General features: G+C 35.5%; 1 protein-coding gene and 1 long non-coding RNA gene across 13 annotated transcripts; one reads left to right on the forward strand and one right to left on the reverse strand.

The window, feature by feature from the left end:
* On the forward strand, positions 1-5,389 carry LOC134198758 (uncharacterized). Of its 8 annotated transcripts, none has more exons than XR_009972932.1 (3): positions 220-573; positions 714-1,001; positions 1,488-5,389. It is a non-coding gene; the product is annotated as an uncharacterized LOC134198758 (long non-coding RNA). The 8 variants fall into 8 exon arrangements; XR_009972937.1 differs by having other exon boundaries at positions 220-428; XR_009972933.1 differs by having other exon boundaries at positions 223-573; positions 755-1,001.
* LOC101738402 (serine/threonine-protein phosphatase 1 regulatory subunit 10) lies at positions 5,378-27,478 on the reverse strand. 5 transcript variants are annotated; one of them, XM_062668185.1, is made up of 7 exons: positions 26,955-27,478; positions 22,816-22,913; positions 22,465-22,739; positions 20,061-21,230; positions 7,384-13,406; positions 6,811-7,057; positions 5,378-6,324 (listed from the first exon to the last, which is right to left on the reverse strand). In XM_062668185.1, the coding sequence occupies exons 1-5, from the start codon at positions 26,955-26,957 to the stop codon at positions 11,908-11,910; spliced, it is 3,045 nt and encodes a 1,014-aa protein (XP_062524169.1). In that variant the 5' UTR covers positions 26,958-27,478; the 3' UTR covers positions 5,378-6,324; positions 6,811-7,057; positions 7,384-11,907. The 5 variants fall into 5 exon arrangements, with proteins under 5 accessions (XP_062524169.1, XP_062524171.1, XP_062524170.1 ...); XM_062668187.1 differs by having other exon boundaries at positions 6,811-7,098; XM_062668186.1 differs by having other exon boundaries at positions 7,271-13,406.
* Between the last annotated feature and the right edge of the window lie 460 nt (positions 27,479-27,938).

The following is a 27,938-nucleotide window of genomic DNA, read 5'->3' on the forward strand; positions in this document are numbered from 1 at the left end:
CCCCTCAAAAAAATTTTTTTTTCCTGTTTTCTACTTATTTTCTATTAATTCGTTTGTTCATCATTTGTTCTTGATTGTTCACTGTTAATAATTGTTTGTTCCCCATTTATTTATTTAAAAAAAAATATTAAAAATATATCTAAAAGTTAGCCCCTCGATTGCAATTTATAATATTTTTTCGTCCTTAATTACTCGTAAATATTCATTTTCGATTGTTCTTATATAAAATACGTTTGTTCTCTTTCGAAATTACTCATTTTTTGTTTAATTAATTGTATTAGTTGAATAAATGTATACAAAATATGTGTACTGCGCATGCCATAAGTGTATAATCTATGGCGCATGCGTCAACTATAATGCCTAAACTTTCTACGCGGTTTTAATCGTGAAAAAAAAACAATTATAAATCCTGAAGGATCAATTAATTGGTATACAGTTTAATTAAAAAAATTAAAAAATAAATAAATAAAATAATGTGCATTCGCGTAAAGTTAGACCAAATACATTTTTTCCATCCTCCTATATACTTATCGCTATGAAGGTATAAAAAAGATAGGTTAAGAGTTCACATAGGTAATATAAACAAATAAGTAAATATGTTCATTATTTATCTTTCAAGAGATAATGTAGGTATACATTATAATAACATTTTGACACAGTCGAAATTATATTCCTAACATTAGTAAAATAACATTTTAATATTTTTTTTATAGGTTATGTATTGAAATTGTTGGAAAATTATTTCATGTTTTAGCTGGAAAACGACATGGAGAATTATATGCAATACAAGATAATGAGCTCCATCAAATGAATTCGAATGAAACCAAACTGTTTACCATCCAAATTCGATTGTCGGGCAGATAGAAAACGAAAATTCACTCATAGTGAACCTCGGCCTGCATTTGTGAAACGGCAAAGACTCACTATTATCAAGGAAATTGAAGAGACGACTAAAAATGAGATGTGTCGTATTATTATACCTTTGCCATCTTGTAGTCAAGGTAGGTGTAACTGTCAATAATTAGTTACACTCACAGATCTCCTAATCAAATAACAATATCAGAAAAAATGAGAATAGTTAGTTAGTTAGTGGAAGTAGCCAAAATGGGCAAGTGGATCTCAGTTCCTATTACATAAGGTACTAGGAAGTTTGTGAAAATGAAAATTTATCACAGTGTAATATCACTTACTTACTTTAACAGTGAAGGAAAACATTGTGATGAAACCTGCACACCTAAATGTTCTTAGGATTTTCTTAGGTGTGTAATCCACCAACCAGCACTAGGCCAGCGTGGTGGACTAAGGCCTAAAAACCCTCTCAATGGTAGTGAAGGCCAGTGTCCAGCAAGGGGATATATTATATGGGCTGATGATGATGACTAGGAAGTTAAATACTACTACTACTACTACGACAGTACACATATAATCCTATATATTTACAAACTATACGTTTGTTGGAAATTGCTAACATTATTTCATATTTCCAGATGTCCAGCCACTTGAAAATAGGTGTAGTAATGACAAAGCTATCCAAGTAGCTCCAGCACAGGAACACAAAGGCAAGGCAAGTGTGTATTGCCACATCACCCCTTAATATATCTGAAGCAAGTATAAGTAAACAATCAGAACCAGCAAAAAAAAAACTGTTGTTCCTGAGGATAATACTTTCGAATAACATAAACACGTGACTTTAAGCATAAACATATTTTTTAGGTAAATACTTTATTTAGCTTTTCTTGATTTATCCAAGATTTCGACATACCAAAATTTCATACAGGAACGACAGATAGATAGCTATCTGATTGAATACCCTTGTAGAATTGAGCTTCGAAGAAAAGTTTATTCTTATTCTTTTTTTTTTTTTTTTTTATTGCCTTTGTAAGCAGACGGGCATACGGCCCACCTGATGGTGAGTGGTTACCGTCGCCCATGGACTTCAGCAATGCCAGGGGCAGAGCCAAGCCGCTGCCTACCGCTTAATACTCTCCACAAGCCTCGTTTGAAGAAGGACATGTCATAGCGCTCGGGAAACACCGAGGAGGGGAGCTCATTCCATAGCCGGATGGTACGTGGCAAAAAAGATCTCTGGAAACGCACTGTGGATGACCGCAGCGGCTCCAGGTAGTATGGATGAACTCTACTCCGGTGGCGGGCGGTGCGATGGTAAAAACGAGATGCTGGTATCATCTCGAACAATTCCTCAGAGCACTCCCCATGGAACATACGGTATAAAATACAGAGGGAACCGAAGTCCCTCCGCAGACCCAGAGGCTCCAAACGATCCGAGAGAATGGGATTATCGACAATCCGAACGGCCCTCCTCTGTATGGAGTCAAATGGAAGAAGCTGGTATTTGGGAGCCCCGGCCCAGAGATGGGAGCAGTACTCCATGCGAGGCCGGACTTGTGCTTTATAAAGCAAAAGTCTTTGTCCAGGCGTGAAGTACCGCTTCGCTCTGTTGAGGACTCCCAGCATTTTGGACGCCAACTTGGCTTTGCCTTCCAAATGACTCCGAAACTGGACATCGCTCGAAACGTCGACCCCAAGTATCCCGATACTCTCGGAAGGTTGCAGGGATACTCCTTGGAATTGCGGCGCCATGACAAAGGGGTCCTTCTTCGCAGTGAACGCGCAAACTTGTGTCTTTATCGGGTTGAATTGAACCATGTTCAATTCACCCCATTCGGAGACTCGCCCCAGAGAGTTCTCCACTTCAGACACAAGTTTTGATCGTCTCTCTTGCACCACGCTCCGAGAGAGACTCTGATGGCCGATATATCGCGCATCCCTCGTGCTATCATCTGCATAGCAATGCATGCCATCAATAGACAGCATGTCATTGATATACAGGATGAAAAGCGTGGGGGAGAGCACCGAACCTTGTGGAACGCCAGCGTTAATGGTCATGGTATCAGAACAGTCACCGTCTACAACGACCGTGATGCTCCGCCCATCCAAAAAGCTAGCGATCCACTTGCAGAGACCCTCGGGGATTCCGTAAGATGGTAACTTCGATAGAAGTGCCCTATGCCAGACCCTGTCGAAGGCCTTCGCGATATCAAGGCTCACAGCAAGAGCCTCGCCCTTGCTCTCCAAGGTTTCAGCCCACCTGTGAGTAAGGTATACAAGAAGATCGCCAGCTGAGCGACCGTGACGGAAACCGTACTGTCGGTCACTGATCAGCTGGCGATCTTCAAGATACTTCAGGAGTTGTGTGTTTATAATTCGCTCCATCACCTTGGAAAGCAAGGAAGTTATCGCGATAGGCCTGTAGCTCGATGGATCCGACCGGTCACCCTTCTTGGGGATAGGGTGGACGTGGGCGGTCTTCCATGAAGACGGAACTCTGTTAGTGCAATAAGAGAGGCGATACAAACGCGTTAGCGCAGGTGTCAGCTCAGGGGCGCACGTTTTCAAAACCACTGCGGGGATGCCGTCTGGCCCACTCGACTTATGGACGTCCAGGAGTCGGAGCTCCCGCCTGACTGCACACTGTGTGAAGCAGATATCCGGCAGGGAGCTATCACACCGGGGGATGTTCGGTGGTGTGGCACCCCCGTCGTCCACAGTCGAGTTCGAGGCGAAGAGATTGACCAGAAGGTCAGCCTTCTCTTTCGCGCTGTGGGCCAGATTGTCATCGGACTTGCGCAGTGGTGGGAGACTAGACCTGCAAAAGTTTCCTTCTGCAGCTTTGGCGAGCGACCAAAAAGCACGGCTCCCGGAGGGATAGCTCTTCAATCGCTCGCCAACTCTAGCAACGTGCTCCGACTTCGCCTTGGCAATTACCTTCTTGTAGGACCTGGAAGCGGCGTTATATTTCCGCCTTTCCCCTGAGATGTTAGGATCCCGACGTCTCCTGGCATTATCCCATGCCACGTATGCGGACCGCTTGAGGCGTGCAGCATCCCTGCTGGCATTGTTATACCAGGGTCTGCTGCGACCCCCAACGGGCACTTCAGAAGAGGGAATAAACAATTCCATCCCCTGGAGCACCACGTCTTTAAGACGGTCCGCACAGACGTCAGGATCAGCAGAGGAAAAGCAGAACCGCCCCCATGGGTAGGATGCGTAAAATTCACGCAGTCCATCCCAATCTGCTGACATATACCGCCAAACTCTTCGATACCCGGTCGTCGTTCGACGATCAGGACGAGAGAGTGGTACGGCAGCACGAATAAGGCAGTGATCAGACGATCCAAGCGGAGCGTCGACCACCACACTGTATCCGGCCGGATCTGTGGTCAGCAGAAGGTCCAACAAAGAAGGCTCGTGCCCCTCGATATCTGGGACACGGGTGGGCTGTGTCACCAGCTGGGAGAAGCCGTAGGCCAAGGCGAAATCGTAGGCAGTCCGACCCGGGAGGTCAGTGGTTCTGGACCCCAACCACTCTTGGTGGTGAGCGTTAAAGTCTCCAAGAACCACCACCTCCGCAGATGGGTACTGCTCAAGCACGCGGCTAGTCCCCTCTTGCACATGCTCAAACAGAGCTGAACCTGCATCACTGCTGTGGGACCTGTACAGGCACGCGTAGATTCGGCTATTCTTTATTAGACTTTATTCTAGTTGCAGTGTCGGTTAGAGAAGCTGTGCAAGCTTCTCTAACCGATACTGCATGGAATAAATAGTCATTATAATTATAAAATATATTTCTGTTTACATACCATACAATTTTCATAGTTCAAATATGAATTTGGATTGATATGAATTTATTTCGATTATCAAAATAATTTGTATTAAACATTTATATTTCCTCAAAATTTCTATATTTATAATAATGACTGTGACCACCCCATAAATCACAAAATTAAAAATATTAAAGATAACTTATTTTTAAATCATATATTAAAAATGATAAACAGATCGCGAATTAAAATATTATATTATGCCTATCATTCGTAAATAATTCAGTAATGAATTTTCGCATCGCCGCGCCGTATATAATTAATATGAATAATAGGGTATTGCCCACTGTGCTAAAAAAAACATAAATTATGTTTTTTTGATAGATCTACAAACAAGCAAGTGAGTAATGCTATGTTTCCATAAATAAAACGGCAAAAAAAATTAAAGAAAGATATTATGCACAAGTTCAAATGCATATGTATTGTGCTAAAAGTAAAACTTGCTACTTTTGTGTAGCATCCAGCAACTTTGAAAAAAATAATCAGGTCACTATAATTAGTAGGTATTGATTTTGATTCCGAGTAAGTTGCACAGTTGTTAGATAATGTAGTTTCTTTTTGGAAGAATAACAATTTTCTAATCTTACACAAAAATGTAATGTTAAATATTTGAAAAAAACTTTATACCTATTTTCCTTTTAGGGAGTACAAAATATTGATGTGTACAAAGTGAATGTGATTTAATAAAAATAATATTTCAATTTAAATTATGTTTTATTAAAAATTATTCTTAACATACAGGTACAAAGGTTACATAACATTAATATTTATTCCTTTTCATATATATAAGCCCATATTTAGCACATTTGTGGAAAACAGAATCAAAATAATAATGAGTTGCTAGCCATAGAAGACCAGCATAAAAGTCTTATTAAAATCTGTTCAGTAGTTTCTGAATGAAGAGTGAAAATACTTACAAAACTTCCTATTTATAAGTAAGGATTACTTATTTAATTAAAGAGTTTTGTAGGTGGCAAACTATCTAAAAACTTTCTATTTTCCACCAAGTTGACATCAATTATCCTTCCTGCATATATATTTATTGTATTGTTTTTTTTATAGTCTAACAAGGGGTGATATTACATTTGCAATTTCTGGGAGTTTGTTGAAAAATATATTGCTTGCTTGACTTACAGATAAATCGAAATCATCAGCCAATTGAGAGAATGTTCTATTTAATGTTATTCTCATCAGACATAATATAATATTTTGTTCAGAAACATTTGTATGTTTCTCAATCAAGCCTATTATGAAACATAATTCTTGTGGAAGACAAATATATAAACGTTGTTTATTTTTCACTTTAGATAAAGTTGTTAACACATTCATTTTTTCAACTTTTTAGTCTTCTTGAGAGCTATAGTCTGAAGTGCACAAGTCTTTGATGGAGTGGAGATATAGAGAGATAACTCATAGTCAACAGTTGATCCTTCTGTTGCTGGTGCATTTGACTCATCACTGTCAAATTTGTCCTCAGGAACAACAGTTTTTTTTTTGCTGGTTCTGATTGTTTACTTATACTTGCTTCAGATATATTAAGGGGTGATGTGGCAATACACACTTGCCTTGCCTTTGTGTTCCTGTGCTGGAGCTACTTGGATAGCTTTGTCATTACTACACCTATTTTCAAGTGGCTGGACATCTGGAAATATGAAATAATGTTAGCAATTTCCAACAAACGTATAGTTTGTAAATATATAGGATTATATGTGTACTGTCGTAGTAGTAGTAGTAGTATTTAACTTCCTAGTCATCATCATCAGCCCATATAATATATCCCCTTGCTGGACACTGGCCTTCACTACCATTGAGAGGGTTTTTAGGCCTTAGTCCCCCACGCTGGCCTAGTGCTGGTTGGTGGATTACACACCTAAGAAAATCCTAAGAACATTTAGGTGTGCAGGTTTCATCACAATGTTTTCCTTCACTGTTAAAGTAAGTAAGTGATATTACACTGTGATAAATTTTCATTTTCACAAACTTCCTAGTACCTTATGTAATAGGAACTGAGATCCACTTGCCCATTTTGGCTACTTCCACTAACTAACTAACTATTCTCATTTTTTCTGATATTGTTATTTGATTAGGAGATCTGTGAGTGTAACTAATTATTGACAGTTACACCTACCTTGACTACAAGATGGCAAAGGTATAATAATACGACACATCTCATTTTTAGTCGTCTCTTCAATTTCCTTGATAATAGTGAGTCTTTGCCGTTTCACAAATGCAGGCCGAGGTTCACTATGAGTGAATTTTCGTTTTCTATCTGCCCGACAATCGAATTTGGATGGTAAACAGTTTGGTTTCATTCGAATTCATTTGATGGAGCTCATTATCTTGTATTGCATATAATTCTCCATGTCGTTTTCCAGCTAAAACATGAAATAATTTTCCAACAATTTCAATACATAACCTATAAAAAAAATATTAAAATGTTATTTTACTAATGTTAGGAATATAATTTCGACTGTGTCAAAATGTTATTATAATGTATACCTACATTATCTCTTGAAAGATAAATAATGAACATATTTACTTATTTGTTTATATTACCTATGTGAACTCTTAACCTATCTTTTTTATACCTTCATAGCGATAAGTATATAGGAGGATGGAAAAAATGTATTTGGTCTAACTTTACGCGAATGCACATTATTTTATTTATTTATTTTTTAATTTTTTTAATTAAACTGTATACCAATTAATTGATCCTTCAGGATTTATAATTGTTTTTTTTTTCACGATTAAAACCGCGTAGAAAGTTTAGGCATTATAGTTGACGCATGCGCCATAGATTATACACTTATGGCATGCGCAGTACACATATTTTGTATACATTTATTCAAGTAATACAATTAATTAAACAAAAAATGAGTAATTTCGAAAGAGAACAAACGTATTTTATATAAGAACAATCGAAAATGAATATTTACGAGTAATTAAGGACGAAAAAATATTAAAAATTGCAATCGAGGGGCTAACTTTTAGATATATTTTTAATATTTTTTTTAAAATAAATAAATGGGGAACAAACAATTATTAACAGTGAACAATCAAGAACAAATGATGAACAAACGAATTAATAGAAAATAAGTAGAAAACAGGAAAAAAATTTTTTTTTGAGGGGCTAACTTCATTCACCTGTTCGAAACCACTGTGATCTATATAGGTATATACCTACATATTTGATTTGTCCATTAGACAGACAAATAGCACATAGCCCATACAGCCAAATCGTAACAAAGGTCAAAGCCATGTCTGTTGCCTGACAAGTAAATAATAATAATAATAATAATAATAAATTTGTATTTCAGAATTAAATTCCATATGAAGTGCTAGTAATACAAAATCTTTCTTAAAAAAAGCAGTTCATTTTATTTATTTTACATTGACCATGGAACTGAATTAGAAAAATAAATTGTTTGCCGAAGTGCAAAATTGTGAAAATTTTCGAATGGCTATTCCCAATACAACAACAATAATATATACTAGCGCAACATTACCACTTAGTTAAGTAACTGTTTCCTTAATGTTACGCATATAAGCATAATACGGTATTCAAGAGAATTAATGATTAAGTTACCCCACTTTTCTACTATAAATACGAGTGACTACTGTCGCACAATTCTCGCCCGATTACACTCGCATAACCCCTAGATAGGAAGATAGGAAACTAAAACTAAAAAGATACAATCTGTAGTTATTACACCTATTCCACCTCGAGCAGCCGAACGAGGTGAAGCTTTCTCTTGTTATTGTTGTACACTTGAAATAAAACAAATGGAATTCATCGGAAAAGTGAGCCTTAATTACTTTTGGAGGACAAGGAACTCTGGAATGTTGTTGACATGGAAGACAATGACATTAATGAATCTATTGACGTTAGCGATTCTGACGTCATAATTTGTAAAAGTGACGTGGCGCCGCCAATCGCTGACATCACCAGGTACTCCGTTAAACCTACGAAGCCCTTCGAGAGCTTATGAGAACCTACCAATCTTCACATATTTAATAAACACCGCAGATCCTACATCGATCCGTTGATCCGTTATAGAAATACCTAAAAACAGTAATGTAATTTATTTCACAAGATATGAAAATATGAACAAAAGTTATTGATTCTTTAAAAAATGCAAACGCATTCCCGTCTTCCTGTGAAATAACTTTATCGGCACAACTTGTTTTAAGCTTTTTAGTATCTATGAATCCTTACATTATATTTATATATATTTTTATAAAAACCGGCTGCCACCCTTCAAACAAAAAAATCGGTTGTCTGTAAAGTTGGTTTACTGACGATAGTTGAACGTGACAACGTCATAAGAAAATACTGATGGAATGGTTTCATTTTTCATCGTTGCTATAAACAATTGACACCACATTCACTGAACTTCATACTTGACGAAAACATGTAAATGTATTATTGTATAGTAGCTGTCCACGCGGATGCATCGCTTACTCAAATAGGAGAGAGACAGATGTCGAACGCTGCCGAACGCGGAGGCCGATTGTGCCTCTTTGTCGCTCGTTGCGCGCTCTCGCTTGCACTTCAAGCCTTAAATGGAACGCCTCAGAGCGAGGTAACGCCGCATGTTTTTTCGTGCGTGCAGCCGGCTCCATCGAATTATAAGACGTTGTCACGTCAAAAACGTAATATTACCGTTTCACAGGAGAAGTCGGCAACGTGGTGATACATACCTACTATGTGGACTCGCAAGAAGTCCTACCATCAGTACGCCTTTTTTTTTATTGCTTAGATGGGTGGACGAGCTCACAGCCCACCTGATGTTAAGTGGCTACTGGAGCCCATGGACATTTACGACGTAAATGCGCCACCCACCTTGAGATATAAGTTCTAAGATCTCAGTATAGTTACAACGGCTGCCCCACCCTTGAAACCGAAACGCATTACTGCTTCACGGCAGAAATAGACAGGGCGGTGGTACCTACCCACGCGGACTCACAAGAGGTCCTACCACCACTAATTACGCAAATTATAATTTTTGCGGGTTTCACTTTTATTACACGATGTTATTCCTTCACTGTGGAAGTCAATCGTGAACATTTGTTGATGTGTACGCAATTCATTAGAAAAATTTTATTGGTACCCGCCTGGGATTCGAACACAGGTGCATCGCTCAACACGAATGCACCGGACGTCTTATCTCTTAGGCCACGACGCCTAACATCTGTTACGCATAGCATACCTTTGCAGGATCCAAAGAAAAACAAATTAATCCAGCGAATGGTCCGCGAGGCCATTGACATAAATAAATAAACACCCTAAGTTTAATAGGGATAATCGTTGGTGCTTATCATCTGGTATCTTCTTTTTTAAGTATGGCAATTGGCTTCTTGTGATCCTGTAATTGCCAGTAACAAACTTACAAAAATCTTCAACTTTAAATTAGATACGATACCTACTCGGTGTGCAAGTACATACATAGTGCGAGTTTTTTAGCCATCTCAATTATGTAAAAGTATGGAGGGTAGAGGTAAGCAGAACCGTCTCATATGGGAGAAGCTTGAAGAAGTGTCCCACTTTCAGTACTAAATAATAGTTCAAAATCCTCCAGAATGGCGCTAGCATAGGCACAGGGTATGATATGAATTGAGCAGCTGTTAACTGATTGAAGTATGCTGAGTTAGGAAATTTAATATATTTAATGAAAAAAGTAGTTAGTGACAGTGTAATATACAATACCTCACATGTTTACGTAGTCCAAACTAATTTCGTCAATACAACATAAAAAAATTACTGTGGTAAAACGTGGAGACGTCGATTGCATTTTCATATTAGCTTTAAATAAAATACTTTTTGTGATTTTGTAGTGCTTACAGTTCTTTCGTCCTTTTTTATTTCTCTATCTCAACCTATTAACTTTCAGCGCCTTTTTTTAAATTTACTCGGTTGCTACTGTAGTACCACCCTTATTTAGCAGATTTTAACGGACACTTTTCATACAGAGACGGTTCTCCTTACCTCTACCCTCCTTATGTAAAAGTTAACTCAAATTTGTATGGAGTTGGAACGTTTGCCGCTAGGGGCGCTGTTGTATGAAAAATATTTTGGTGCCAAATTAGGTAATGTTGTTGTATTTCAGACTGTAATCGATTGGGATGCAACTAAACGAAACGAGATGAGCTGAAAGATGAAATAAAGACTCAGTAAAATGGTGGTTAGGTATTTACTGAGACTTCAGTGGACTCTTTGAAGGAATCCGAGAAGCCATCTCCAGTGACTTTGCTTTATTTTCGCACATTTATACACGGTCACAGATGGAGTTAAGGAATAATATCGTGTAATAAAAATTAAAACTGCAAAGTTATAGTATTTTTTTTATTACTTACATGGTTGAACGATCTTACAGCCCACCTGGCGTTAAGTGGTTACTGGAGCCCATAGAATTCTACAACGTAAATGCGCTACCCATCTTGAGATATAAGTTCTAAGGTCTCAGTATAGTTACAACGGCTGCCCCACCCTTCAAACCGAAACGCATTAGGTACTGCTTCACGGCAGAAATAGGCAGGGTGGTGGTACCTTCCCGTGCGGACTCAAGAGGTCCTACCACCAGTAAGTTTGGTAATTACTATACAGTTTAGAGATATAATTCAAGTCTCACAGTGGATGGCGCTATACACATTGTGATGTCTTTGAACTTCGGTATCCACTCAACATTGCCAGGTTTATACTAAGGCTTAAATCTGACGTATTACGCTTAGAAATCTTTAATTATATTAATCATTTTCAAATTTTCACAGTTAAGGCATCAGCAAGTCACCGACAAAAGTGGCTACGATTGTTTTTCATGTGCATGTCACCTGCCGCCTTTTAACTAACTAAATTACCATTTTTAAACTATTGATGTCAGTCACAGTGTCTCAACAATGTTGTCTACATTGTCTAGGTCAATATTGTTATGTGTCTACTTTTTGTTTCATTATTGATTCATTATTTTATCAATATAAAAGATTAGGTTTATTTAAAACTAAATCGTCATGCTTACTACATAAATTGTATAAAAAAAAGCAAGTGTTTCAATTACGTATCTATTTTACTCAGTACAAACTTTTATATACATAACATTATAATATATTTATATCTTTTGCTATTTTACCAGTCTTTGTTGAGTATCAAACTCTTTTACAGCTAATTTACTTTTAATCTTACTTTATTTATTTACAATATGGCTAATTTAGATATTTACATTTATTCTCTTTAAAAAGGACAGTTCACACCTGGATGCAAGAATGTACAATTATCGCCCTGCCGACAAGATCCCTTCCTTTGAAAATACATACAAATTGTCTTTCGGTTCCCGCGAGGGCCTCCTCCTCTACCACCCCTGGACGGATTTTCCCAGTTCCCCGCACCCTTTCCGCGCCAATGACCATTGACACCGCGACCACGCATGGCTCCTCTAAAATTACCAGGTCCGGGACCAGAACCAGGGCCAGGGCCATTAAAACCTTCGGGGCCCGGTCCCGGAGGACCTACCATGTTGAAATCCATCGGATACATATTCTGTTGCATATTGAAACTTTCCGGTGGTACAGGAATCATTGGAGTTGGGTTTCCGAACATCTCCGGAGCCATCATCATAGTCTCAGGTGAAATCATCATACCTTGTGGATGGCTTCCGGGAGGCATCACACCTGGTGCTAAATTGTGGGTTCCTATTGGACCAGGCATTCCATTTGGTATCATCTGTTGGGGTATTCCATTTTGCCACTCACCAGGAACGATGTTAGGGCCTTGGAAGGCAGGTGGTACTCCAGGAAATTGCGTATTAGGAAAAGTGTTTGAAAATTGTGTGAGATTGTTAGGGAATAATGGACTAGCACCAACAGTCATATTACTCGGTGTTTGGGGTGGAGCATTACCTCTCGGTTCAGGCCAAGGCATATTTCTAAAATCACTTATATTATCTTGATTTCCAGTGACATCTTCCAAGGGAATTATTGAGGGTTCAGAATAGGTGTGAGTTTCTAATTCTGGTTCAATTGGGGAATCAGGAATCATTGCCTTGTTGAAATATAAAGGTTGTAAGGTTACTTTTTGTCGTAGTGCCTGTATATCTTTCTCTTTACTGTTTTTGCCATAATCTACTTGTAATTGTCCTTCTAAATCTACTAAAATCAAAGGCTTCCAATTTGTACGTTCTTCCATAACGTCGTCATTACTAAGGTTTCTTGCTTTTTCGAAAGCTTCCCTTTCGTGTATTCTTTCTAAATATTTCATATCCGTGAATGTTTTGGTGACATTTATTCTTTCAGTCTCATCCAGGTCAAATACATGAATTGTTTCTAGTTCACTGTCAGGTTTCCATTTAATGTTCTTTTTGGGACCTTTTTTTCTATGATAACATAAAACCCCTTTTAATCCATTAACTGTTAATGTATGCGGCCCAGAAACGTCCATCTTGTCGTCTTCGACTTCATTTTCTGTGGTCACGGGACTAACTGGTTCTTTACTTTCATGACTTTTGTCTTTACGTTCTTCTGCATCCAAAGTATCTTGGTAAAACCTTGGCGGTACAGATTTACTTTCGCTTGTGGGACTACTGAGTGATGTCGGTGTAGGTGGAGGTGATCCGTCATTAGGATTGCCATCCTTCGATCCGCTCGTACGCCTTTTTCTTTTCTTTGGTTCCTTCTTATTTGTCGCTGAAGCATTGAGTGCATCCATAAACATATCGCTTTCCAAAAGTGTCATGGCTGTAACAAATAAAAAGTATTAAATTAATAAAAAATTATAGAATTTTACTGGGCTTTTAATTTCTTGCATCAAGTTTGAATTGATTGAGTTAGTATAATGAAACCATATAAAAACATACAAAGTATTGTAAAAACCTAGAACAGTTTCAATTTTGATGCAAATAGTTACAAGTTATTAAACATTTCCTGCAAATGAAATTGTTATTAAACAAAACATTAAATGGTATGGTAAGTCTAAGATGTACAAGTAGATTCTGAATTGTTTGTTGAATATACGGTAATACAGCCTACTTTCATTTCTAACTTAAGAAACTATTGCTACAATTCGAGAAATGGCACTCGATCGCTTGGTTTGGTTTTACCCTTAACAGTGACAGTATAATACAGTGCGGTAATGCTTAACGGTAGGCAGCGGCTTGGCTCTGCCCCTGGCATTGCTGAAGTCCATGAGCGACGGTAACCACTCACCATCAGGTGGGCCGTATGCTTGTCTGCCTACACCGGCAATAAAAAAATAAAATAAAAATGCGTAAAAGGAATGCGAGTATTCAGGAAAACATTAATATTTATGCGTGTAGCAAACACGCTACTTATTTTGTGCTTCTAGTGCGAGATGTAAGTTCGAGACTGGTCACGAGCAACCATTTTTAATTTCTCATTTATAACTTAGATTGGTCAGGGTTGGTAGCACAGACAAATGATAATCGGCACGGCCGAAGATTGCATTTGTTGCTTTCCTACCAAATTAAACCAATAAAAAATATCTTATGAGTAAAGCCCTTTAATACTTTTTTGTAGAAAATTATTTAAATTTTTACGCGTGGATAACAGTTTCTTGCGATCCTTTCATGATGATATTGAAGAGCAGACAGCTCATATATGAAGGTAAGCGGCCTACTACCCTGTTCGACGTCAACAGTACCTATGCGTGTAATTAAATTGTGCCGGTGCAACGATTTGTTCTGATCATCACGTCAGAGCGAACTGTTGTCGTAGTTTCGTCTTGTCATGACAAATAATCTCAAAGATGTTCAGGCAAACACTATCCAAGATAACCACATTAAAGACAACTACGATTCAAACACGCGACCATTACGCAAACATTCCACACGTACGAAACAAATAAATAGATGTTTTATTGTTTTCAGTATCATCATTTTCCGGCAACTTATTTAGTCTAAACCCGTAAGTACCTACATTCGTATTATTGAAATTCCCGATGAAACAGATTGAGTATGCAGGACACCAGTTGGTAAGTGATTACTTACCGTGGACATCGACAAGAGACCTAATGGCTAACTGCTTTATATTTAGGTGAAATTCATTTGTAACCCAATCCTATCGGGATTTCAATTTTGTATAATTTTCCTCTTAAAAGTTGGCACCTACGTTGAATAAGTGAGCGCGAGCCAATTAATTTCAATAATTATATTCAATTTATAATCAAGATATACCAATAATTACGGAGAGGAGCGACAGATTTTATCAAGTTGGTAAGGGTACCAAGAATATTATGGACTGATGGCTTGGTAATAATCGTGCATGCCTCTCGTTCAAATTGATGCAAGTTTGAAACCGCGCAGAGCTGTTGCCTTTCTGATTGTACCCAAATGTGAAATGTGTTCAAGGGTCTTCACAGCGACACCCCTGTTGGTAACTTATTGATACTCTACATGGCTACATAGGCAATAATTTCGGTTACGCCACCTGCTTCTAAAATAGCCATAAGAGATAAAAAAAATCTTTATCCTTATAAACATCGCCGATAGCTAAACTAAATGTGATTTGAAGCCTTCGAGGAAATTGTTTTGTAATGAAATGTCAATCGAATAATCTTAATGATATCGTAACTGACGATACAAACAAACGTTCGTTGAAATAAAATCTAGAAGCTTGCAGTGGCAAATATGTGAAATAGAGTTTGCTTTACGGCTTCTTCTGATATTATTTACCTACGTAATTTTGAATACTAAATTTGGAATCTCAATGTTATTTATAAATTTTATGGAAAATTAATATTATTGAACCTAAAACATACATCTACATACGAATTAGATTTTGTATGTACGTACCTATATATTGATAGGTTCAATTTCGGTTGATGCAGTTGAACGCAGTATGAAAGACGGTTTTCATTAATTAAAATAATCCATCTATGTGTAATTTTTCAGATAATCTCACTAACGCGCAAATGATATTTACTTCTCAATCAGACACAAATTTAATTTATTGTTACTCTCATTAATTAGATTTCACAAGAGCAAGGTGCATATCCCCACTAATATTTTAATGTTATCGTCAATTTCGTTAATTTTTTTTTTAAAATCGAATACTTTATAAATAATACAATTGGAATCCTTACTATCGTTGCATTGACTACGAAGGATCGAAATAATTCTAGAGGTGATAGTCAGCAGAAGCAGCAGCTCAGCAGGCAATCAAACAGTACTACCAAAAGTTTCAATCACAGATTGGCTTGAAATGCTATTCACCTTCAGTTTCATAGGTTGAATGTCCACTCGCGCGAAATCTAGTAAAAAGGTGCTAGAGATCTTAAAAAGGCATTATTAAAAAATATGGTGCAATTTTCGTTTATTAAACTCAACTGTCCAACGGTTTTTTTTAGTTTAACTATCTATTTTCACGTGTAAATTAAACCAAGTCCATTTCTTACCACTTTTTGTTGATCTTATCACAATTTATGCGTCTCAGTTTTTAAAGTTAGAAATGAACATTCCTAAATAGGTGGTAACGTGTATGTTCGTGCGTAACGTATATAAGATTCATGTATTCGCAATGCAAAAGGTAATTTAGGTATTATTAATGACTATAAACAGCTAAGTTTATTACTAAGATTCGGTTTGTTAGATTGCTACGATCTAACTTATATGGGACTGATCGCCACTGGATCACTCGAGTGTAACCGGGCGTTGCCCTTGTATGACCGTTCACCAGCTTTAAGTCGATAATTAGGTACTACTCTTTTTGCAATGAGGTTTATTACAGAAACGTTACAGAAGATTCAGAAAATTTCGGTAATTCGTCAAAAATACGTCGGCAGGCAAACTAACTTATATAAATGTGTATTTTTGTTTTCACTTGTCAGATATCTTTAAAACCGCTTTCATATTATTGGTCGAAAAATATAAAATAAAATAATAAACACGAGAAAAAACAGTAAAAGCAGTTTTAACTACTGACAATGTTTTTTTTTGTGATATGCAATTTACGTGTTATTTCTTGTTTTAAATGCGCAGCAAAGTAAATTTCAGTTTTAAAATTTTACTGACAAATTTAGTACACTCTTTATTTATCAATCGGGTTCCAATATTACGTTAATGCAAGCCCATCTCGAATAAATGACTTTTGGCTCCGCCATTATGGAGATTACAGAGCTTAAACGAACAAACAAACAGACTGTTATAATATTGTGTATAGAAAGAATATCTATGAAAAATATTTGGCACTAATCAACGTTGTAAGCCATTTCTCGAATGAACAGACCAGAATATTTTATTAAACTACCGTAATGTAATGAAACTTTCAAATTCGATTAGGACTATTTTAAATTTTCAGCTTACCGTAATTCGAAACAGAATTTCAATTTAGTTAGTTTAAGAATATTGTACGAGTTTCTTTTTATTAATACCCATACGATTCACGCTTACAGATATATGTGCCAAAAAATAGCGATTTTTTTAATTCATAATTTTGTACAAAATCTCTGAGCGTATCACTACTAACTTATAGAAAACTTGGATTTTTCCGGAAAAAGTAATTTGACCGGGATTCGCGTGTTATTTCTATAACCAGAATATTTTCACGATATACTGTGTATAAATAAATGGTAGAGTAGTCAGCCTTATATGAGGCGACAAACTGTAAACGAACGACATTAAGGTAGGGACATTACCTATAGAAGAAATAGTTAATACACAAGAAGAACTTTTCACCACCAATTTCCAAATCTGAATCAACAGGGTCTGCAATTCATTATACCTAATAGTTTTTAGAATTTTATTAGGTAACATGAAGTATAATCGCGATTTCAAGAGTTTTAAATTCCCTCGTCACCCTTAACATATTGGTATTTTAATAAAATTTAGGGATTTCAATTATGTAGATCAGTGATTCTCAAACTTTTTTTTGTTGCGGCACATATTTAACGATTTCAAGATTTGGCGGCACACAAAAAAAAAAGATAAAATTATTTACTTACAACACACTGCATAAATAGTTTATCAAAAAATTAAATTTTTTTACGAAATAAACTAAAATATACTATTTTTTTTTGTGGATTTCAATATATATTCATGTTTAAAATATTTTTCTTTTAAAATGATATAATTTAATAATATTAACATTATTATATATTCGCAAAATTTGGCGGCACACTTTTGAAATTTGACGGCACACAAAAATGCCGCGGAACAATGAGAATCACTGATGTAGATGTATGTAAAATTATAAAACCTATCACTATTATTTTTAATTTCAGATTTATATTTATATATAAAAAGTGATTTGAGATTAAATTAATCTACTTATTTCAACTGGTATTTTTCTTTTTATTTATTTCAATTAATTCTTTTATTTATCAAGGACTTTAATAGTCTCAGCTATAACTTGTTATACTAAGCCTAAAGTTAAATGCACCAAATCTGCTTTACAGCCATTGAAGGCTTTTGTATTGTTCAGTCACTTATTTTTTCTCAAGGTGATATGAAAACTTAAACAGTTATACAATTATAATACTAAACGGCTTCATTGAATGACGTCTTCCAATTTAACTTCATTGATATTCTTATTAATTGTATTATTAATAAAAATATTAATGGTATTAATACGGCCAGTAATTATGCTGTTAAACTTTACTCTTATGCATCACACTTATTTCAACAAAATAACTACCTAGGTACGTAACTGTACTTACCCCTATCAATATTGCAGCAACGCAACGTAATGTTTTACTACGGCCTATTAGCGGGTTTACCGAATTAGAGAAAATTATTTACTTTTTTTATACCTTCGCGGTTACCTAAATTAGATTATTATTAATTTCCTAAGAATTCTTACCACTCTTTTGGTTTTTATTGAGTTCCCGGTATTTCATCGCTGTTTCAAGCACCATAATCACGGGTAGACTGAAGAGTGCTGGTAGGATATTATAAAGCACATATTTCGAAATTCTTTAAAGTTCGTTTTTTATTACCGCCACTGGAATTCGATGAAAACTGGTAAGACACTTACGGTATCAACCGGAGTGAACATTTCAATAACTTGATCAGTCTTAATATGTAGTATCAGTAGTTGTCAGCTTTCAGTAGATACGTGTTAGCTTATGATATATCAAAATAACTGTCTATTATCATCGGAGCGAATCGTTTTTCCAGTGGCACCAAAAAACGAACTTAATGGAGAGGATAAACCTATGGTGTTCTCTCTAACACCCTACCCAGTCTTCAGCTTACCCGCCATCATAGAGCTTACATTAGCGTCTTAATATCAATAGATCAGTAAATTAATGGACCGACAATTCATATTACCAAAACTTCGGCTTGAACGCAGTTCGGTTGTTCAAGAGCGGCAGTGAGTCCGATGGACAGTTGCACGGACAAACCGAGCGTCAGTAGACAAAAAAGCGGTCTACTTGGGTCTGGGCTGCATACCTAGATATTCAATGTGCACTGTCACAGCGTACACACGTTAGACTATCTATATTATTACAAGCGCTTTTCTCACCAGGGAAATTAAATTCTATTGAAGAATTCAATGATTACGAGGCACGGGTGAGACTAAATATGATAGCCACTGGATAATTGGTTTATCTTTATTTATATCAGGCTATTTCCTCGACCTTGTAAAGTTACCTCGCCCCTGTGTGAAAGTTGTGCATTTGTCTTCTTTATTATTATTTTACGACTAAGTGATTGGTTAATTCAGATTGTAATTCCATGAAATGTCATTGGTGGTATAAATTTTCTTGAGATTGACGGAAAATAATTATCAATATTCTAAAGTTGTAATTCAATTTTGCTTTCTTGTTACGGGAGATTTTTACCTTCGAAACTTATATTGTCAATACTACGGAAATGAATACAGTACTAATAACAACAAATCTGGTCTGTTTCGAGAGTTTGAAAACGTTACTTAGTGCGTTTTGCGTTCTTATGTCAACAGGTTACAATGAATTTGCTCAAGAATTATATTTGCATGCGAATATAATTTTTTTCTTTTTCAATCCTTAAAATTATAGTTTTACTTCTTTTCTCCATCTACGAAGATCAGGAGCAGAGAGAGACACCAGTCATTTCCAAGAGGTCTGTTACCATTCTTCAATCCGTAGTAGTTGAATCAAACAAGCAGCCCGTTGAATTACACATTGCCAGCCTTTCGGTCTAAACAAAGCTAGGTAGTTTTTAACGGAAAGATTCATTGTGAAGTTAGCATTTATTTTTAAATATTTTACAGGAAGAAGATACACTTCCAAGCCCGTTAATTTGTACATCTTAGACTTACCACATATGAAAGGGAAACAAAAAAAAAATGTAACACTTTGTGATTTGCAAAAGTGATGCAAACCCCGATGAACACCTGAAAAAATAATCAGCATCATTATAAAATTCAACAGTTCAAAATTCAAATTATACTTACGTTTTGGTTTGGGAGGTATTAATTTAATAGAACCAGGTTTTTCTACTATTTCCATAGTTTTAAGTTTCTTTTCAGGTGGTGTTTCATTATGTACTGGAGAATGTCTTTTCGGTATAGAGACTATGGGAGGTATGGGTGGTGGTGGTGCTTTTTTATTTAATAGTACAGAGCGCGATGGCGGCGGTTTTATCTCCTCCTCCAATCCATGTTTCCTAAATTTTGAATTGTAAGCTTTTACAGTTTTCGGTTTTGGATCGTCAGGCTTTCTCACTTCTATTGATATAGAAGGCTTTTCCTTTTTTAAATCACTAAGCTTTGGAATTTTTCCTAGCTTCGATATTGAAGGTGTCTTATGTTCATTACTTTCATCCGATTTTTCTTTTGTGTCTTTATCTTTTTTCTTACCAAGTTTCTCATCTTTCTCTCTTTTCTCTTTTTCAGAATTTTTAGTGCTACGATCATCTTTTGTTTTACTACTACTACTACTATTACTACTACTACTACTACTGGATGATTTCTTACTACTATCACTTTTAGATTTAGAACTATGAGAACTTCTATCCTTATCCTTATCTTTTTTCTTGTCCTTGCTACTACTGTGTCGACTAGAGCTGCTGCTACTCTTATGTTTATCACTCGAAGAACGTGCTTTACTCGAATGTTTCGAACTATTTGATTTCGTGTGACTACTTTTGGTTTTCTCACTCGATTTATCTTTATCTTTATTTTTGGAGTTTTCTTTCAACTTTTCACTGGTTGGGGATTCTTTCAAATCTTTGTTTTCAGTATCTTCAACTTTCAACACTGTTTGAACACCATCTTTTAAACTAATTTTAAGGACAGGCAAAGTCTCAAGTTGTTGGTCTGTTTCTATTTTGATTTCAGTTTTGGAAGGTTCTTGGTTTTCTTCCTTAACTGTGGGCGTTATTTCTATACTTTCACTCTTGCAGCATTCCTCAGTTTTAACAGTTTTAACAGTACTCTCTTCATTTTCTGCAGTATCTTTTGCTTGTTCTACCTCAGATTTTAGTTTAACTATCTCCGGTTTTATTTCACCGTTGCCATCACTAATTATCTGAGGAATATCAGACAGTAAAACAGGAACTACTTTTTCTCCTTGTACAGTTTTTAACCATTGCTCAACCAGTTTTGAAGCCAGTGCTCTAATAGCTAAAAAGAGAATATTTTTTTTATTATAACTATAAGACACTAGATAATATAAACTACTTAGAATTAACTATTAGTAGTTAGTTTAAATTATAATATATTGGTGTCAATGTTCGTCAATGTCAACTTACATGAAGATTATATAGTAATAGTCCAGGAATTTATGATAGGCGTAATATGAAGCATTTCGAACTAATTTTGTCCCATCACTGCGCTTAGTGCGAGTTTTTTAACGTTCTCGAAAGCTTAAAAGTATAGTCAACTTTCTATGCAGTTGGAATAGCGCCCCTAGCCGCAAACGTAGGTAAACGTTCCCCGAACGAACCCTATATAAATTTGAGTTAACTGTTACGCTATCGAGAACGTTAAACAACTCGCACTAAGCACACAAATCCCATCTTTGCGAACAGTTATTCTCGGTCTTATTTTCTATCTTAACCGTCTCAATATTTCCTAAACAGATAAATTTTTTACGTCTTTAAGCTATCTATCAGACACGAAGTCGTGTTTTGTTTGCCTTGTTGGTTAGTTAGTTAATGACTTCAACTACTACATTACAGAATCCGGGTTTGATTCTCCAATTCCCGAATAGTCAACATCTTTATTCAAGAAATAGTAGCCTGTGTAATTGCTAGCTTGGGACATTTTTTTTGTAGATCGGATCACTGATGAATATTTGACAAACAATTTTTAACGTGAACTTTTTGCCAAAATGCAAGTGTAACACATTTAAAATATGAACATATAACAATTATTACATATATAGTTAACATATTTAGTTAACAATTATTAATATGTAATAAACACGCGAACTATTGTAAAACTTGTCAATCTTACTCGCGTGAAATGATTTGGTCATGAATATTTAGTTTTAAGGAAAATACACGTTTAGAGATGTTATTTTTACAAATGACACACCTAGATAAACTTATAAGGAGATTTATTGTCATTCCAAATTACACATTGACTAATCAAAAACAAAACCAATTTCTCAGTTTTATCTAGTTATTTACTTTGAATTCAAAATGACAATTAGAAATTACGAGTCATTGGCTCTATCTGCTTTGTTATATTATTTTGGATAAATCCACAAAGAGACATTACGTCATAAATTTTAGTTATTATTAAATTTAGTTTTCTTTTGCTTTATAAAAAAGGTATCATGACAATGAACCAAATTAAAATATGTATAATGAAAGTAGTTGTCTAGTGGATTTAATCAAATATTAACACTTACCAAAGTGATCTCCATCCTTAGATAATTCTTTAACGAGTTTTGGACAATTATTAGTTTTAAGTCGATTTAAGTCGACAGGACACAACAACAATAACTCCAGTAATTCTTTCACAAGAGGCCAGTTTTTTGCTACTATGCTTTCTGTTAACCATAAGTGAATTAAAAGCCATCCATTATACCTCATGAACAAATCCAATAGTTCAGTTTCTGTACACTTCAGAATTTGTATGTAGATACATTTAGATACTAATTTCTTAGAATATTTAGACATAAGACTGAAATGAAAAGAGTTTGTGATTAAAAATAAACTTCCCAAATTTTATTATATTATTATTCGTTTCTTCTACATACCGTGCAATCCTTTGGACTTCGTTTCTGCGTTTAATGCCACCATTATTAGAAAGAAGTCCACTAAGGCACCCAAGAAGTTGTTTTGGTTCTATGCTGGACTGTAACAAAAAAGGTAAAACTTATGATATATTTAACAGCAGTCAACCCAATTATATTGGGAGATTAGAATTATGTTAAAAACCCCCAAATTACGACATAAATGTTTAACATTATTAACTGATTTTACAGTGGTTACTTTTTTCTAAAATTACTTTACATAGTAAATGATCATAGATAATACAAAAAAGGCACGTTTTATAAATTGTTTATATTATGTTCCGTTTAATTCTAAATTGCCAGCATTGGCGCCTTCATGCTGCCCAAAACCTCACTAATATCAGAATTTACTCTCAATGCTTTCGATAGACGCCTCAGAGTTTCTAAGGCGTCTATTGAAAGCTAGAAAGATCACTGACAAAGCACAACAGGAAAACTGCATACTACAGCTTAAATAATTTGATCACTGGTACAGTCAAGAAAGCCATGGTCATCTGTTAAGAATTTTAATAAGATTCCCTATACAATATACAGTAAAGAGGCTCCATAAACTATTGTAGTCTTGTTTTTGTGTTAGTTTATGGATTCTTATGAACACTACTACTCTGTGAGTTTGCATTGCCCACGCATATGTACTAACTAGGCTTTAGTTCACACACACTGTGTATGTTGCAGGTTGTACCGCCATATAGTGGCAAAATGTACTCACTGTCAAAAAGTACATATAGCTTCAAGGACATCTAGAATATTTCTGCCTAACGAAAATATTGCAGTTTTTAGTTAACATAGTCACAGACATTTTCAAAAACATTTTACAAAAAAAAAAACTTTTGAGTATTCACAATAGATAAATGTAGGTCCCAGTGACACGTTTAGTCCCATCAACCCTTTGAAATCACCGATAAATACAGTTATAAAGTTTACAAAAAACAGTTAAGTTAAAACAGGAAGTTAGGTTCTTTTTTCATTGACTCTTGATATTTTAGAGATTTCTGGATTTATTCTCACCACATTAAATTGGTCCAAACTAATGATGATTGTAACTATCAGAAGAAATATTGTTTCCACATTGGTGTTAATATTAATGGCAACAATAGTGTTGAATTGTAATTAAATATCATAGGTATATATATATGCTAAATTGGCATACATAATTAATTAATGATTTGAAATTTAATATATTGTTAACTGTGGAAAGTAGGGTGTGTTTATAAATTTTCCAAATTTATGAATTAAGTAATTTGACTTTCACCCAAAACAATTTTAAATGTTATTATTTTTTAAGAACCTTGCAGACGGGAAACCACACGGCCCCTGTTCTGTTGGTGAGTGGTTACCGTCGTTCATGGGTGTCAGAAATGCCGGAGGCAAAGCCAAGCTGCTACTTATCGTAGATTATTAGGTATATTAATAAATACGTAACTACATTAACCACTGTTACCGTAGTACTTAAAATAGCGCATATTAAAACATCTTCGCATTAAATCATAAAAACATCTAGATAGTAAATTACAGGACCTCTAGGTATAATTGAATTGAATATTAACACGTTGACTGCCATGTAGGTCACCGGTGCCCTGCGTGGCGCACTTAAGTAATTATGTCGATTTCTGTTACTAAGAGCCTTGATTGCCTAAATTTGCTTCTTTTGTTTGTTAATGTACATGTTTTATTCTTTTAAGTGTTTTAGAAATATATTCATTCTCGATATTTTCGGATTCCTCTTTCTCATAGTTTACTAGATATTTTGGCGCTTTAGTAAGATCGAAGAGAGAAATCGACATAATTACTTCAGAGCGCCACGTAGGGCACCGGTGACCTACATGGCAGTCAACGTGTTATGGGTGCGGCAGCCGCTGTAACTATACTGAGACCTTAGAACTCATATCTAAAGGTGGGTGGCAGCATTTACGGTATAGATGTCTATGGACTCCAGTAACTACTTAACTCCAGATGGGCTGTGAGCTCATCCACCCATCTAAGCAATTAAAAAAAAATTGTAACTATCTCAAATGGGAAGCATATATATATGGTTAAATTGGACATAAAATTCAGAACCAGAAGTTTTAAATATTATACTACTGGTACATAAGTAAAGCCTCTTTTGGAATATGCTTAAATAATAAGGGGCCCTTTGAAAATAAAAAAAACTTGGATAGTTCAACAGCGTGAAACTAAAATGGTTCATGCCATGCAACAGCAGCTCAGATGTCTTGTCATGAATACACTTGGACAGCATAGACTGAAATAGTTTGCAAGATTCTCTCTGAAACTATTTTGATCACTCTGAATAAGAATCTGATATCAGTAATAAAACAATAGCTGAAAGGTATTTCAATTAAATGAAAATAATCCTTTAAAAGTTTTTATTCAAATTAATGATTTGTATTTTTAATCCATAAACAAAAGTTAGTTAGTAGAAGGTCAACGGTCAGGTCATTGTATATTTGGACTCAAACAAGGTTTAGAGGTAATGAGGATTCCTTCCACTGAAGTTTTGTTGTGATGCAATTTTTATAGATAAAACATTATCGATCCCTCTGTTTTAAGGACTGAATCTGAGGAGTTTCGAAATAAAAAGTTTCTGTAGGATTGAAAATGCTTCCAGAAATAGAGTTTTAACCATTTTGAAATCTCATAAGTTAAAAAGCATATCAGTAAAAGCTGTTACTAGTGTTACTAGTGCCATTAGACCTGGGAACATTAATTCCACAAAACATATGAGATCAATGTCCTAGAATATAACATAGCTAGGTCTTTAACACCTGTAAAATTTTGACAACCGGTATAGTGTGGATACTTGGGAGGCAATTACGAAATTATTAACCTTATATTGTTCATTTCTACACTAAGCTACTTTTAATGGCAAAAGCTATAATCATTTAGTGTAGCTGTTATGTTATGTTTATACAAATTTATGTTCTACTACAATTCCCACTCATCGATGAAGACAAAACAATAAAATGTCTGACCTTGTTTATTACATTAGACAGTGGTGTATTTAAACATTAAATTATAAAACACACTGAGTAATGCTTCATGACATTTGTTTTGGCTTGTTAAAGCTTAAAAATAGTATTACAAATATTTAAATTGAAGACATCTAATACTGTTTTTTTTTCGTTCTTATACTGCAACAGATAAATCAAACGAGCTCAACCACTATCTGGTAAATTTCTTCATCCTCACTCAAGACAATGAGGTCTCGATTGACATATTGAATTGATAACTTTATTTAACTTCTTATTTCAGAAACCTCGAGGGGTCACCCTAGATTCACTGGACGTTTAGGCAAGCTCTCTGGTATCCAGCTTGGCGTCTTGCTAGCACTAACCCTAGCAAGGACAGTGCTTCGCTGAATCTACCATTGTATCGGAATCGCGACCCACTAAGAAGATCCGGCAACTCAGTGGGCTGTTATTGTTATTTAATTTTCATGACGAAGCCTTGGTCGCATTCGAAAGGTTCGATGAAAATGGTGACTGGTGCTTGGAATGCCTAGAAACACCGATTGTGGATAGGGGGGATTCGAAGTGACGTGTTTTGGGCCACGACCACTATTTACCGTTTGTTGAATAACGCGTTGCCCATAAAGATGAACAATGACCGTTTGGAAAAGAAAACAAGCAAATTAGCAATGTCTACCTGAAAAAGGGCGTGTATTTTAAATTTTTTTATGTTTGTACAGATGGAAAATAGACGATTGCAACACTCAGGAATTTTCAAATTAATGATAATTGTCTTGCATCATATTAAATCAATAAAATATCCGCGGCCCGATTCAATGATCAAAGTCCACTCTTTGTTCTTACAAAAGTAGGCGACAGCCAATCACGTTGAAGCATTTACCGACGGATGTCACGCCATTACTTACCTTCTTTCTAGAAACCACGTCATGCCAACCAAATTACACCACGTTTCATATCTATTTTTAAACCATTATAAATAAAATCGACTTATTGCTTAGAACTCATGAATTCTTTATATTCAAAGTCTTTAAATGATTTGACATGAAATCGATACCTACGTATGTGAATTCAGTTTGCTACTTATGTAAAGTGGGTTGAGAAATTCATAACAATTTTAATAATTATCGCACTTACCATTTCTTCTAATTTTACAGTAGATAACTTCAAATTAATTTAACTCCGAGAACAGCAATCAAAATTCATGTGCCACGCCCTAAATTTTTCCATTCTAATATGGCGTCTTGTGTATGAAACAGTACTCTCACAAACGAAACACTGATTTCTTATTTATACAGTTCAGAATTAGAGACTCAGTCCACGAAATTACTATTTCAACAAAATCATTACATATATTACATTCTATCCACATAAATTTACAATCCTTTAAATTAACATTCTTAATTATTGCGTAATTTGAGTGATTGTTTCAAGTGTCTGAATGTGGTATTTATTGATAATTAAATACCTAAATAAGCTATGGATAATATTGAAAATTAAAATATACACAATCTACTTGGCAGAATCCTAAACGGCAGCCAATTTTATTTAGCTCTTGTAGAAATACGAGCGCAGATACGCACGCAGCGCAAAGAATAGCTGAAGAATGACAAAGGAGGAAAAGGAAACTGCGCACTTTGTAGCATAGTCACTAGCCGGTGTTGCTATATTTTTTTGAAAATTTGCAGAAATGAGTAATTTCGAACGTTCCGTAGTGGTATGTTTCTTCTCTAACTCTGTAATATTTATTTGTAACAATCATATGGAAGAGTCTATAATCTTAGCTTTGCCTAAATTCACGCTCGTCGGTAGCTTCCAATTAGTAGTAGTATATAGTTACTATACTAGTTCAGCCGTAAGTTTGTCAACCTTTGAGGGAAATAAAAGAAGTTTCAAGTACCTATCATCCATGCGTATGAAGCAGTCCCATTTTCGGATGTGGATTTTACGTTTATGACTTTCGGTTTATCGAAAGGTTATTTCAATTTTAGTATGATCGTGAACATTTAAAAGTAAAAAGCAGATGAACCAAGTTAAAGTCACTCTGGCTACCCACCCAAGATAACGGGAACTAAGTAGACTGTTAGGTCAACAGAAACAACATCGCCGAAACAGTAAATA

The sequence above is a fragment of the Bombyx mori genome, chromosome 4 (genome assembly GCF_030269925.1).
Source record: "Bombyx mori chromosome 4, ASM3026992v2".
In the NCBI taxonomy this organism is placed as follows: Eukaryota; Metazoa; Arthropoda; class Insecta; order Lepidoptera; family Bombycidae; genus Bombyx; species Bombyx mori.

Coding starts and splice junctions, on each gene's coding strand:
- LOC101738402 (XM_062668185.1), bottom strand. Junction 21,231..22,464: donor TAAGGATGGAGATCACTTTG/GTAAGTGTTAAT, acceptor TTCTCTTTTTAG/CTATTAGAGCACTGGCTTCA. Junction 13,407..20,060: donor AATACCTCCCAAACCAAAAC/GTAAGTATAATT, acceptor TATTTGTTACAG/CCATGACACTTTTGGAAAGC.